Source organism: Nannospalax galili, unplaced genomic scaffold (genome assembly GCF_000622305.1).
Source record: "Nannospalax galili isolate Female #2095 unplaced genomic scaffold, S.galili_v1.0 scaffold19, whole genome shotgun sequence".
NCBI classification, from domain to species: Eukaryota; Metazoa; Chordata; class Mammalia; order Rodentia; family Spalacidae; genus Nannospalax; species Nannospalax galili.
In genome coordinates, this window is record NW_008342110.1 from 71,865 (window position 1) to 86,053 (window position 14,189).

The window sequence follows — 14,189 nt, forward strand, 5'->3', positions numbered from 1 at the left end:
TTCCAGAGCCTAGGTCCTTCTTCACCCCTCCATTCATTGGCTAGAGGGAAGAATGGAGTTTAGCCTTTGCAGACATTGTACCTGTTTTCAGGAATAACTCTCTGGAACACAACTGGAACATGACTCCTGAGCAACGCAAATCAACGAAACTGATCCACTCCCTAAGCACTCACCTCAGCACATGTGTGGATCCATTAATGGTTGTGGTTGAACAGGGGACTGTCTGGCCCAGAATGGAAGGCCTTCTGTAGCGTTCATCATCACAGCAGAGGATGATGAGAAAGGCACGTCTAAAAGATTTATTCAAGAAGGCATAGAGAAACGGGTTCAACCCCGAATTGATATAGCCAAGCCAAAGGAAAGCAGTCCACACCTGTCCAGGGACGCTGTAGTCTATGAAAGGATCCACAACATTTGTGACGAAGAAGGGAGCCCAGCAGAGACAGAAGCAGCCCATGATGATGCACAATGTTTTGGCTGCCTTGGTTTCTGTCTTCATGCGATGGGTACTGTGCTGGTCTGCTGGCTGGGGCCTGCCTTCAGAGGGAGCTCCAGCTCGTTGTAACAATTGGATCTGGTGGGCATGCTCTTTTGCGGTGACATAGATGCGGTAATAGGCCAGCACCATGAGGAGAAACGGAATGTAGAAGGCCACCACGGAGCAGGTGATGGCATAGGGTTTGTTGACCATGAAGATGCAGTATGTTGAGTTAGAGCTGTGGTTGGACTTCCTTTTCTCTATCTGAGAGTTGGAGGGAGAGAGGGAAGGAAGGGAAAGAGAACAAGAAGGAAACCATGAAGAAATGGCAGAAAAGAGAAAAATGTAAGAAAGGAAGTAATAGAAAAAGAAGAGCAAGGGAGAGGGGAGATAAAGGAACAGAGAGAATGAGAGAAACAAGGGAAGGAGAAAAGGAAGACAAGGTTTATCACCAAAACTTTTTCGTACAAACCTATATATCACATAAACTTTGATGATAGAAGACATGCATATGTCCCAGATCGCAGAAAGCTTGTCTATGTGTAAAGGACTGAGAGTCTCAGGAAGAGCAGAAAGACGTGGTCACAATCATTTTCCATTCCATCTCCCTGCCTCTCTTCCTCCTTTTGTGTTATCTGGTCATGCATGATATGTCAGTGCCCCTAACAGGATGTCTCAAATCAGCACCCTCAGATTCACTGGCATGTTGTTTATGTTAAGGTAGATTCTGGTCTCTAACACAGATAATTTTATTAAAATCTCTCAGATTTCTGCATTTTTAGTCACATTTTAAAATATTTTTGAAGTTTATTAATGTTTGAGGACTTTGCTGAATATCATTCTAAATCCAGGTCTTTGGGTGATGAATGATTACTTTTTCTTAGATTTGCTTGTGTGATTGCTGGGTGCTCTAATGAAGTTTTCTTCTAACTTAAGAAATAATTAGGGAGATGGAGAAATGGTTCAGTGGTCAAGAGCACACTGCTCTTGCAGAGGACCCAGGTTCGATCCCCAGAACACATATGGTGGCTAACAACTGTCCACAATTCTAGTTCAGGGGCTCTGCCACCCTCTTCCGACCTCTACAGGCATGGCACAGGCATACCTACCTACATGCAGGCAGTGCACACACACACACACACACACACACACACACACACGCAGAAATACAATAATTAGGGTCTTGAGAGATGGCTCAAAGGCTAAGACCACTGGCTGTTCTTATAGGAGACCCAGATTCAGTTCCCAGAACCCACACGGTAGCTGACAATCATTCTGTAACTTCAGTCCCACAGGATCCAGTGCTCTCCTCTGGCCTTCATGGCATTTCACACAAGGGTGCACTTACATGCATGCAGGCAAAACACTCATGCACATAAAATAAAAATAAATAACTAAAAAGTTTGTGTAAGGTCTTATATACTGAAAAATAAATATAATGTTCAAAAGTATAGATACAGATAAATGACCAAGAGGGGCCTTAGGGCTTGAGAGAAAGAAAAGGTAGGTATTTTATACTCATTGAAGAAATGACACAATAGTCCTCTTTTGCCCATATTTCACCTACAAAGCCTTCCGTTACCTGTGGTCAACCAGTTCAAGCATTCTACAAACAACTTCTAAGTTTTAATCTCCTCACAGCTTACTTTTCTGACTTCTGGCCCAAGGCTCTCTTCATTCTCTGGCAATCTTTATCCCCCTGGCATGCTTTTCCAGCTCAGTGCAATCCTTATAGACTCTCAGCGTAAACGGCATGAAAGCTTCTCAGGACATGTGATGTACCTCAAGTCCAGGAACTTGACTTCTAAACATTGAGTCCCTGATCTACACAAGCAGTATGGCATGAGGCATGTTACTTAATCTCTTGACTATAAACTTTTCTCATCTGTAAAATGGGGGATCATTATACTCTTTCCAAAAGCATTCTTTTAGGATTATATATAAAGTACTTAGTGTACTATCTGGTACATAGTAATGTTAAAAATTGTTCGTGATACTTATTAAAGCAGTAAAGCAAACTTCATTCCATATTATTTTCAAAGGTTAGAGGAACTACTATAATTTTGCAGTAGGAGAGAGAGAGATTAGGCTCAACTTTAAACATAACAGAGAAAGTTGGGATTTATATTCAAGGAATGAGGGTCATTGGTAAATGAAGGTCATTGATAAATGAAGGTCAGTGGTTAGAAGATTATTAAGAAGAAACAGGAGGGGCAAAGGGGATCCTAGCTAAATGAATTTAGCAGGATTCGTATGGAAGACAGGCCAAAGCAATCAGATATCACCTGGGGGAAGCTGGAGGATAAGGCACCTGGTCAGTTACCAAAGATGGAGGAATTCCAGTTAAACCAAATTATCAGGATTCTTGATGAAATTGAGCAATGCAAAGATAGACACTGTGATGGTCAGTGTTAATTGTCAACTTGACAGAACCTAGACTCACCTGAGAGAAGGACCTCTGGTGTGCCTGTGGACCCCTGGGTGTGCTGGAAGAACTCTGGGTGTGCCTGTGGACCTCTGGGTGTGCCTGTGGACTTCTGGGTATGCCTGTGGACCCTGTGGACCTCTGGGTATGCCTGTGGATCCCTGGGTGTGCCTGTGGACCTCGTGGATCTCTGGGTATGCCTGTGGACCTCTGAGAATGCCTGTGGACCCCTGGGTGTGCCTGTGGACTTCTGAGTATGCCTGTGGGAATTATATCTAGTAAGTCAGTGAATGTGGGAAGAACCATAGTACTTGTGGGCAGGACCATTCTCCAAGCACTGTGGACTGTGTAAATGGAGAAAGAACTGCATGGCTTTCATTGCTCCCTTCTTCTGCCTGTGGTCAGATGTGACCAGCTGCTTCAAGCTCCTGCCACCTTGACTTCCCCACCATGATGAAATGAACCTTGAACCATTAGCCCAAAAAAAAAAAAAAACCCTTTGTCCTTAAGTTGCTTTTGTCAGGGTATTTTATCACAGCAACAGGAAAAGAAACTGAGGCAGACATGGAATAGGCCTCCAACATTTGAGCCCTATGGAGACAGTTAGGGGTGGATGTAATCTAAATACATTGCATTCATGTATGAAATTATCAGAGAATAAATAAATACAAATTTGAAAATTGAGACCTGGTTGGGAAGATAATTTGGAGGATCCTAACTGAAGTTTGGTCAAGGTGAGACTCTGCTAGTAGACATGAAAAGTTTTCAGTTTATTTATTTATTTTTTAAGTTTCTCAGACCACTACTAGAATCTTTCAAAAGACATCCACCCAGCTTAGGATTACTTGCTTATTTAACCCAGTAGAGTTGATCACACAGTAAATGAGGGTGTTAGTTTGAATACTCACCAAGTCAACTATACCAATGTTGTTCCAGCCTTGCATTATGGGGAGAAAAGAGATGAACATGGGGAGGACCCAGCAGCCACCGAGCATCAACGCGATGCGTAGAGGGGTCATCTTGTTTCTGTAAACCAGAGGTTGGCAGCAGATGGCATAGTACCTGGAGAGACAAAGGGGGTAAGCCACAAACAAGGAAAAGTGTGAGGGACAGCAGAGAGAGAGCAGTAGATAAGAGAGAGGAGGAAGACGGAGGGACAAAAGGGGACAGAAAAAGAAATATTGAGGAGAGAAGAATTGAGGGGGGAAGTAGGGAGTAAAATAAAGAAAGAAGAAAGGATAATTGGAGTTAGAAAGGAAGACAAAGTGGTAGAGGATGGAAAAGAAAAGAAAGGAAGCAGGAGAAACAAAGGGAAGAAAAAGTCACACAATAAAATACACTAAGGGACGGCCAATACGTTTTGTTAATATGTAAATGTTTTAGATCACGTCTGAAAGCCATTGCTGGGAGTTGGAGTTGGCTCCACATTTCTCCTTATCTCCCAGGATCTAGAGCAGCTTCACACACATGGGGGTCTGCTCTGTCTGGGGCACAGTTCCAGTGCCTGGGCAATGGGAAACTTCCTGAGTCGTGCCCGCCCCCGCCCTGCGCCCGCCACTCTACCAGACACCTTTAGCCTTTCTGAATATAACTTGACCGATCTCAGATTTATTCCCATCCTTTCGATTGTTGCACTAAGATGTGCTTCATCTGTACTTAAATTGTGGGCAGGATTGCTCTTCATCTTCCCTTCTCCTGCATCAGACTCAGCTGAGAAGGCCCTTCAACAATGTGGCTCTCAAGGACCTCCTGGATCAGAGCCTGCTGGGGAGCTACCTGGAGACTTAATTTTCACCACTGGGAGTCAATGCCACTTTGGAGTGAAAATCCCTAGTTTTCTTCTTGGGGGGCACATGTGCTTCCTGACTTCCTTAGATTAGGTGGAACTAAGCAATGGGTTTGGTCCAATCAGTCCTGAGCAGACTTCACATACGTTGCTTCTGGTACTGACCATTTGATTGTTTTTCTGATGCTAAGAATGTAAAATTCCAAACATCATGACTAGTTGTTGAAAGTACCCTTCTTTACCAGGGTCTTCGCTCCCCCTTGGGAGTCAGTGCTCACTTTCTTTTAGTTTATGTTCTGCCTAGGGTACTAGGTTTCTTCTACCTCCACAAATGCTCAAGTCTCTAACTCTAAGACTTTCTCTGCATGGTATTCCTGTCTTAGAGATCATTCTTTCTATGTCCAAGCATGGCATGGAATTTGACAAGGAAAATGGTATAATAGGTCCATCAGCTATTTCTCTTTGAGTCAAAAATTTAAAGTATAAAAAGACAGGTTGGAAGCGAAGTCTATTCTTTAAGATTATTATACTATTTCATAATAGGCCACCCCCTTCCACTCCTAATTTTTGCACAGTTCACTTTGTTAATTTTCCCCACCTCTTTCTTTTCTTTTCTTAATTCAAAGCATAGCTAATATAACAATGGCTACATTCTTTGAAGAGGTGGTAGTGGGATGGGCGAGGAAAGGGGGTGGAATGAAAACAGGAGCCCAGAGTTGGAGCACGAGAACTGGGTGTCTCAGGAGCTGGGAGGGAAAAGTACTTGCTTCCCTCCTGACCATCAAGAGCCAGCTGACAACACCATGCCAGAAACTCCTGGGGCCAGCAAGCCTTTGGAGCATCCAGGTCTGCACCAGAGCACAGGAGCCAGAGCATAGGGTGGGAAGGTCTCACTTGGCAGCTAATTGTCTCTTCACTAAAACTGATATGGCCACAAACTCTAAACAAAGGTAACTAAAAATGGAGAGAATCAAGGATTTTCCTGCATATTCTTGACTCATGAGAATGGCAAATTATAACTGAGTAGAAGGTTTTTAAGATGGTTCATTCCAAAGGTCAAAAATGTCAACAGTCTTTGGGAGCACTAATCTAATTCCTAAAAGATTTTAGGGTTACCTCTTCCAGTTCACAGGTCAGGTGATTGATCAGCACACATCTGCTACCCCCAATAAAGCAGCAGAGGGAAAAGTGAAGAATCCATGCTCCCTCCCTGTGCTGGGCAGCTTGTGATTTTCAAGTTTGGTACCAGATATCAAGATGATGAGCAATGAGCAGATTTCAGGAACTGTGATTGGATGTCCAATGTCACACAATTCCAAAGTTCAAAAAGACAAGGCTACACTAAATACCTTTTAGGAACAAAACCAAGTTTGAGGAAGTACAATGTCTTACTTGAGAAGATTTACTTGTGCCCCTACTATTTTAATGAGAGCCTTTTCCTCCCAAGTCTAGCTTGGCCAGGCTTGTCACCAGATCCCTAAGAAATGTGAGCATCCTGTGTCCAATAAGATATCGCTACAATCAGCTGTGTGATGTTCTGGGCTGTTAATGGGACTGCTCTGGATGAGTACCAGTTGTTGCTACAGAGAAACAAATAGAAGCTTTCTTTAAAATTTAGCATTGAGGGTTATGCGATGGATATGGCATGCAGATTTCCAAGCTCTTCTGCATTTTACATGTAAACTCAGTACTCTGGACAATAAAAACCTGAAATGCAGTTGACTGCACAGCTCCACCCTTAGTGCAGGGATGTTCCCTTGTAGTTATAGAAACTCATTCTTATGTAGCTTTGGGTTATTGGGCAATGAAGCAAAAAATATTTATCCCCATCCTTTAAAAAATCAGCAATAAGTAAAGAGGGGGGAGTATTTTATTTTATTTGAATTTAAACTAAGTTGGCCAAAAATGCATGATTGTGCCCACATACGTATTTGCTTTAAATTTTGTCTCTACATCTCCTTTAGTCTATTATGGCTCTGCATTACAATAAACAGAATGATTTTAATTGACATGAAGTACAACTGTGAGGAGGTTCTTATCTAAAATTCATATTACAGCACCCTCATAAATGCTCAAGATTCTTATGGAGGCTTTTGGTATCCTTCAAGCAGCAACCGGCAATAAGCCGCCTTATGTCTTTTCAGTATCTTTCTTTATATTGTTGCAATCTTTGCTCCCAAGAAAAGAATCTAGAAGAGCAAAAAAGAAATTAACAGTTCTATCCTAATCTTCACCTAAAATATACTTAACAGTACCATTAAGAAGTTGCTAGTCCAATTTGCAAATTTTCTGAGGTCTTCTAAAGCACATTGAGTTAATCATAATAGTTACTACTGATTTCCTCACCAAAGGCTCTACTTAGTCAGCATGAGCAAGGGAGAGAGAGAGAGAGAGAGAGAGAGAGAGAGAGAGAGAGAGAGAGAGAGAGAGAGAGAATTTAGCTTCTAAAAATCTGAGCGGTATCAAATAAAAAGCCTAATGATGCACTCCAAAGCTCTTGAAAATCACCAAGCTGCAATTCCAATCCCAGCAGACAGAAAGTAATAATAAGGATTAGGGAAGAAATTAATGAAATTAACACTAAAAGAACAGCACACAAAAGCAATCAAATAAAATGTGTTGGACAGCTTCAAATGCCAACTTGAACACCTGGGAAGAGGGAACCTCAGATGAGGTTCTGTTTCCATTAGACTGGCCAGTGACCATGTGCGAGGCATTTTCTTAACTGTCCATTGCTGTAGGAGCACCCAGCCCATTGTTTTAGGAGCACCCAGCCCATTGTGGGGGGTGCCACCATTGAGTAGGTGGTCCTAAGTTGTGTATGAAAACAGTCTGAGCACAGGCCAGAAGAAATAAGGCAGTAATCACCGTTCCTCCAGGGTCTATGCTTCAGTTCCTCCCTCCAGGTTCCTGCCCTGAGCTCCTGCCCTAATTTCCTGGGAGTTGTAAGCTAAATAACCCTTTCCTCCCCATGGCAGTTTTGTCAGAGAGTTTTATCACAGCAATAGAAAGCTAAATAGAACACAAAGAGTTGGTTCTTGAAAGAGTCAATAAGACTGACAAACTAGCTAACCTTACAAAAACAAAGAGAAGATGCAAATTAGCAAAATTAGAGATGAAGCAGTGTCATTATGACAGACTTCCATGGATCATTAGAGATGAATTTGCAAATACATATTCTAAAAATCTAGAAAACTGAGAAAAAATATAATAATTTCTAAATGTATGTTATCTACCAAAATTAAACCAAGGAGCCACAAGTAGCAAAATAGAAGCTGAAATCAAAACTCTAAAAGGCCCAGGACTGGACAGATCCACTGCTGAATTCTATCGGTCTTTCAAGGAAGATCTCATGCCAATTTATCTTAACTTGTTCCACAAATAGAAAGCAAAGGAATATTCCAAATTCGTTCTATGAAGCCAGTTTATTCTAATGGCAAAAAATAGTAAAGTTGCAGATACAAAATCAATCTAGAAAAAGTAGCTATTATATGTATCAACAATATACTCTGAGAGAAAGAAATTAGGAAAAATATCCCATTCAAAATAGCACCAAATAATTAAGTGCTAGGACTATACTCAACCCAAGAAGGGAAAGACCTCTACAGTGCAATCTTCAAGACACTGAAAAAGGAAATCAAAGAAAACACTAGATGATGGAAAGACTTTCCATGCTCCTGGATTGGGAGAACTAATTTTGTGGAACTGGCTATACCACCAAAATTAATCTCCAGATTTAATGAAATACATATGAAAATACTGGAGTCATGTTTCACAGATCCAGAAAAAGGCCATCCAAGGCTCCATATTGAACCACAAAATATCACAAATAGCCAAAGCTATTGTAAGGAGTAAAAACACAGCTCGAGGTATTTGAACATCTGATCTCAAATTATAGCACAGAGCTATAGTGATGAAGAAAGCCAAGTCCTGGCATAAAAAGAGACAGGTAGACCAATGGAACAAAAGAGAGGACCCAGAGATAAACTGGCAAAGCTGTGCCCACATAACTCTTGACAAAGGAGGCAAAAACATACCTTGGGAGAAAAGATAGCCTATTCAACAAGCAGTGCTGGCAAAACTGGATATCCACCTGCAGAAGAGTGAAATTAGATTCATATATTTCACCTTGTACAAAAATCAATTTGAGATGGAGCTAAGACCTTAATTTAAAACCCGAAACACTGAAACTTCTAGATGAAAACTCTAGATGTCTTCAAGACATTTGGATGGGCAAAACGTTTTTGAATAGAACATCAGCAGCACAGGAACTGGTCCCAAGTAGCAACAAATGAGGCTACATGAAATTAAGTTTCTGCACAGCAAAGGAAACTATCAGTGGGGCACACAGACAGCCTGTAGAATGGGAGAAAACCTTCATCAACTATACCTTAGATAAGGGATAAAGAACTGCAGAAATTAAATGTCAAGGAAATAAAACTGCCAATCAACAAATGAGCTAATGAATTCTATCAAGGTTTTTTTTTGTTTTTAGAAATAAAAATGGTCAATAACTTTTAAAAAAGTGTTCAACATCCCTATCCATCGGGGAAATGCAAATTTAAACTACTCTGAGGTACCACCTCATCTAGTCAGAATGACTGTCATGAAGGAATTGACAACAAATGTTGGCGAGGATGAGGAAAAGAGGAATCCTTATTCAGTGCTGGTGGGAGTTCAAAGTAATACAGATATGGAAATCAGTTTGAATGGTCCTCAAAATAGTAACAATAGAACTACAATATCACCCAGCTATCTTACTCCTGGGCATATACTCAGAGAACTCTATACACTACCATGGAGACATTTGCACCCCCATGTCTATTGCTGCTGGGAGCACTATAGTGAGGAAACAGAACCAACTTGTTATCTACCAGCAGATGAACTGATAATGCAAATCTAGTGCATATACAGAATTGGAATGCTATTCAGATCTAAAGAGAAATAATATTAAGTGGTTACCCAATCTCAGGAAGAAAAAAGCCTTTGTGTTCTCCCTCATCTATGAATCCTAACCCATAAGGTATACATGTAAACAAATGTATGTGGGTATAGTATAACATTTAGAAAGAATAAGAAAGGATAATTTTAAAGAGATAAAAGGCATACTAATGATTTCATTCATATATATAGATATAGTATATTTATATAAGTCCTTTAGATACTTTCTCAAGGTATAACACATTTTCAATGCAAAGTAAGTTTTTAAATGGCGAGGTTCACATGTGATTCCATGGGGAGTTGCTACCTTACTGGGAGTTCTCAATAGTAAATTATGCTTTTCAGTGCTTGAATATTCCTGTCGACTGCAGTTCTTTGTAAGTACTAGTAAACTTAGTGTGTTTATTATTTTTGTATTTTATTCTGTAAACAAGAATTTTAGCAATTCAAATAATAGAGTGTGGTGACTGTTGTAAATATGTTTAAAATAATCATAATTTTGAAATTTCTGAGAATTCCTAGGAATATTCATTTCTTTTTCATGAATTTCAAAGAGTAACATGCCCGGAATTTGCAACACTGAGAAATTCTCTTTTTTTCAGTGTGTGTTATAATTCTAAAATATATCTGTGTTACTAGATAAACATTATTTGTTTAAATAAAAAACTAGCTACTGAGCCAAGGCTCCCACCTTGAATTGCATTTATAGCAAACTCTCAGTCACTATCAGTTGAATTAAGCCCCATTAAACTATGTTATCAAATTCTGGAGACTTAAGTCATGTTTATGAAGGGGATGAGAAAGGCATTTTGTAATACGTATCTTTACTTTGTACTTCAGAGATGGTAAGGATGGTAGAGGAAATCATGTGATCCAAGTGCTACCATAGCACAAAGACCTAGAGAGAGAAACTGAATTTATTAAATTTACATCCATAGGTATGTATCCACAGGTTCACATAGCCGTGTGTCCAGATTAGCCATCCCTACATAAACACAAAAGATTGAAAATCAATTGCATCATACGGCATTTGTAAGGAAATGGAAGAAAATAAGCCACACCGTGCTTATTTGGGAGTGATAACACTCCCAGGTGACGCTGTTGCTTGTAGATTGGGAGCCATACTCTGTGAACCACTCACTATATTGAGTTTTTGAGTGCTAGCCTAGAAAACACCCATCCAAGTCAACCCTGCTGCATATTCTCCTAACAGTTTAACTATCACAAGGAGAGCTGTTGAGTCACAGGCTAAATACATGTTGTTTAGCAGATAAAGCAATTGTGGTTTATCTTAAGAGTAGATTAATATATGAAGTCTGTTCTCTAGTTGTTCCTGGGATCTTTTCTATTCTTTAACAAAAGAAACTTTTACAAAGTGATTAAATGAATGTTCAAATGACAATGAGATTCAAAGTGGCCAAGATTAACTGAAATATAGCAAGGGTGTTTACAAAGTAAGTTCTCATGCAAAGCATTTCAAAGTTTTGCTCACAAAATTCCATTAAAATCTCCTTTGATAGACCAGCTACAGCTTCCTCAACCACAGCCATGTGCAAATGTGTGATCTGATTGCCTTTAAATGCCTCTAGAGACACAATTTACTTTGACAACTCTTAGTAGACAGCACTATGTTTTAAGCTCCATGCTAATCTCTTAACTGGAAAATTCTACCTCCTCACTCCCTGCCCTCCAACCCACAGGAAAGGGACAGGCAGCTAGTACAAGCTGGAATCCTAGAATTTCAGAATTAGCAGAGACCTTAGCAGTCACTGTTACCATTCCAAATTGAGATCTATTTCACTCCATGGTCTTAGGGTATCCTAGGTTAATCTCTCCAAGACCCAGTTTGCTTATCTGTAAACTGAGGATATCTACGCCTACACCATTAATTCACTGTGAGAACTGATGAGGTAGTATGCTGAAAGCATAGGAAGTTCCTAGCAATATACATATGTACACACATGTATATGTATGCATGTGTATACACACATGCATACAGTTTATATATATTTATTTCATACATATTATTTCATTTCAAATTAATTTTACTACACTTTGAAACTTGGGGACCTAAATTATTTACCAAATGATTCAACATCTCTCCCAATAGGTGATTTTATCCCAGCGCTCTGAAGGCAGAGGCAGAAGGATCTCTGTGAGATCAAGGCCAGCCTGGTCTACATAGTGAGTTCAGGCCATTCCAGTTGGGGATACAGGGATACACTATTTCAAAAAGACAAAAAAAAAAAAGAAGAAAGAAAAGAAAAAGAAATAAAGCATTATACAAGTTGTTCCCTAAATGGCTGTGAGCAACGAGGCTTATTACATGTGAGATGTGATAGTCATACACCATTGCTTATAAGTTTTGGCGTTGATGTTCCCTACTGGTACTGATGGTGAATCACAACAGGGTAAGCAGAAATCACAACAGGATAAGCATTTTCATTCTCTCTCTCTCTCTCTCTCTCTCTCTCTCTCTCTCTCTCTCTCATCACTGGTTAGGTAGTAGCTCATTTTGTGTGTGTCAGAACTCTGGATGAATACCTTCTTTTCTGTAATTGATTTTGTTATGTCTTGGCTCCTTTGGTTCCCCTTTGGGGAGGTAGAGAAGAGAAAAACAGCAGTGGGTTTGAGACCAATTAAAGAACTCTTTCTTGTGGCAAGTTGCCAGAAACCTGGAAGATCCAGCAGGGATACTCGCCAGCAACCACAGACAGAAAGTGGGACTGAGAAGGTAGTCAAGAGGAGAGGCAGATTGTGTTCCAAGGAAGGAAAGCCTGCAGGGTTAGAGAGACAAGGACAGACTTGTATTGCTCAGAAATGAAAAAAAGAACCAGACTGGCCTCTATGGAATTGCAATCTCATGTGCGATCTGCAGAATTAATGGTGCCCTTTGAGGTAAAAAGCCCTGTAGTCATAAGGAAACTTATGAGAATAGTGCATTGGGAGTTTTAGAAGGTATCTTCCTGAGCTATAAACTACGGGAAAAAGGATAATCCACCAATACTCTCTGCAAACATGCTGATTAGAGCTTACTGGATGTACACTGAGGTACCAAGGGATCTTTTAGAGTCTGCATGAATTGATCAACCTGTAAGTAAATATTGGCTGATTATACACAGATACTTCCAGACTCAGCTCAGAGACCTATCATTTAATACATCCTCTGTGGTCCCCAGAACAGGGGTTGGCTCACCTCTCTGCACCACTTTTCAACATTACCTTTTTCTTGTGGTATTTCTCTAATTGCATTGCGATTATCACTTTCTTTTCCATTGTTTCAACTGCAAACTGCTCACTTACTGAGGCACACTATGTGGTAAGAAGTGGGTTCTGTGTTGCATCCAATGCCTGTAACTCTGCAAGGCAGAACTTAGCATCTTCATTTCAAACACTAGGAAATGGGGATCAGAAAATTTAATTAGCCCATCCAAGGCCATACAGCCAGAAAATAGTAGAACTAGGTCATAAACCACAGCTTCCCAACTGCCCTCTTGGACCTGGTAAGTGGGACAAGACCAGACAACAGCGACCTCAGGGAGAACATGCGATTCCTCAGAAGCTTTATGAACCAAGGGCACAGCAAAAAAGCATATTTTAAAATAAAATTGGTGGAGGAGATGACATTAAAGAATAATAACTAGGAAGCTACTACACTAATTTAAAAAATGGGAAAAAATCACAAAGAAGAGGAAGATACATTTGAAAGATATTTATGGAAATATAAATGCCATTTGGCATCTGGTTGATCATGGTACACAAGTGAAAGATGGCTTCAAAAAAACTGCACTTAAATAAATAAAAGATGACTAATAGAGGAAGCTTTGATGAACCAACTGCAAAGGGATATTAACTTATGCTGGAAATTTCCACTTTGAGCACATTGGGATTGAGAGAATAGAAAGATCTTTAATAGGCAGATTGAGAGAGGACCTTGGAGCCCAAAACTAAACTGAAGTAGGGACCAAAAATAAATGTGCAGGTGAGCCATGGGATGAATGATTTCTATAAGGAAGGAGGGGGAGCTACCCAGAGCTGGGAGACCAAGGATCTATCCAAAGACAAATGGCCACCAGGCTGCAGAATCAAGGTCTGGGACATCACCCACAGAAGCCACTAGAGGTTTAAATTTGAAAATTTGCAAAGGCAAATAATAAGGTAAAAATAATTTTGGTTAACAGCATATACCCACTTATTTCTCACCCCCCCCCAGGGGAAGCTACCATTAATATAATTCTAAAAATTAGGTGGAACCCAGAAAGTTCAAAAGTAGTTTTCCCAAGATTATAATACTCATTATTGGTCAAGTTTAAATTACATCTAGGTAGTCTAGTACCCAAGACCATATTCGTACCATTTTCCTTGTAGAAAATACTTAAGAAGGAAAGAAAAATAACACCAAGATCATAGCAAAAGAAACAAGTCAACATGGCCAGAAGACTTAGGTAGGCTGCCCGAAGCCCCTGCCATCACCCCAGCACTCTACTGCTGTTTGCCAGAGACTACCACCTTCTCTTGGAACCCATCCCTTTGGGATTTGCCACATCCCAGCCTACTCC

At 40.3% G+C, this 14,189-nt stretch overlaps 1 protein-coding gene across 1 annotated transcript in view; it reads right to left on the bottom strand.

Annotated features, from left to right (window-relative positions):
* Positions 1-14,189, bottom strand: part of Htr4 (5-hydroxytryptamine receptor 4) — a 180,071-nt gene that overhangs the window by 26,411 nt on the left and 139,471 nt on the right. Inside the window, exons 5-6 of the mRNA XM_008837889.2 lie at positions 3,812-3,965; positions 174-742 (exon numbers count right to left, since the gene is read on the bottom strand). Coding sequence (XP_008836111.1) covers positions 174-742; positions 3,812-3,965 — 723 coding nt within the window. The remainder of the gene's footprint in view (positions 1-173; positions 743-3,811; positions 3,966-14,189) is intronic.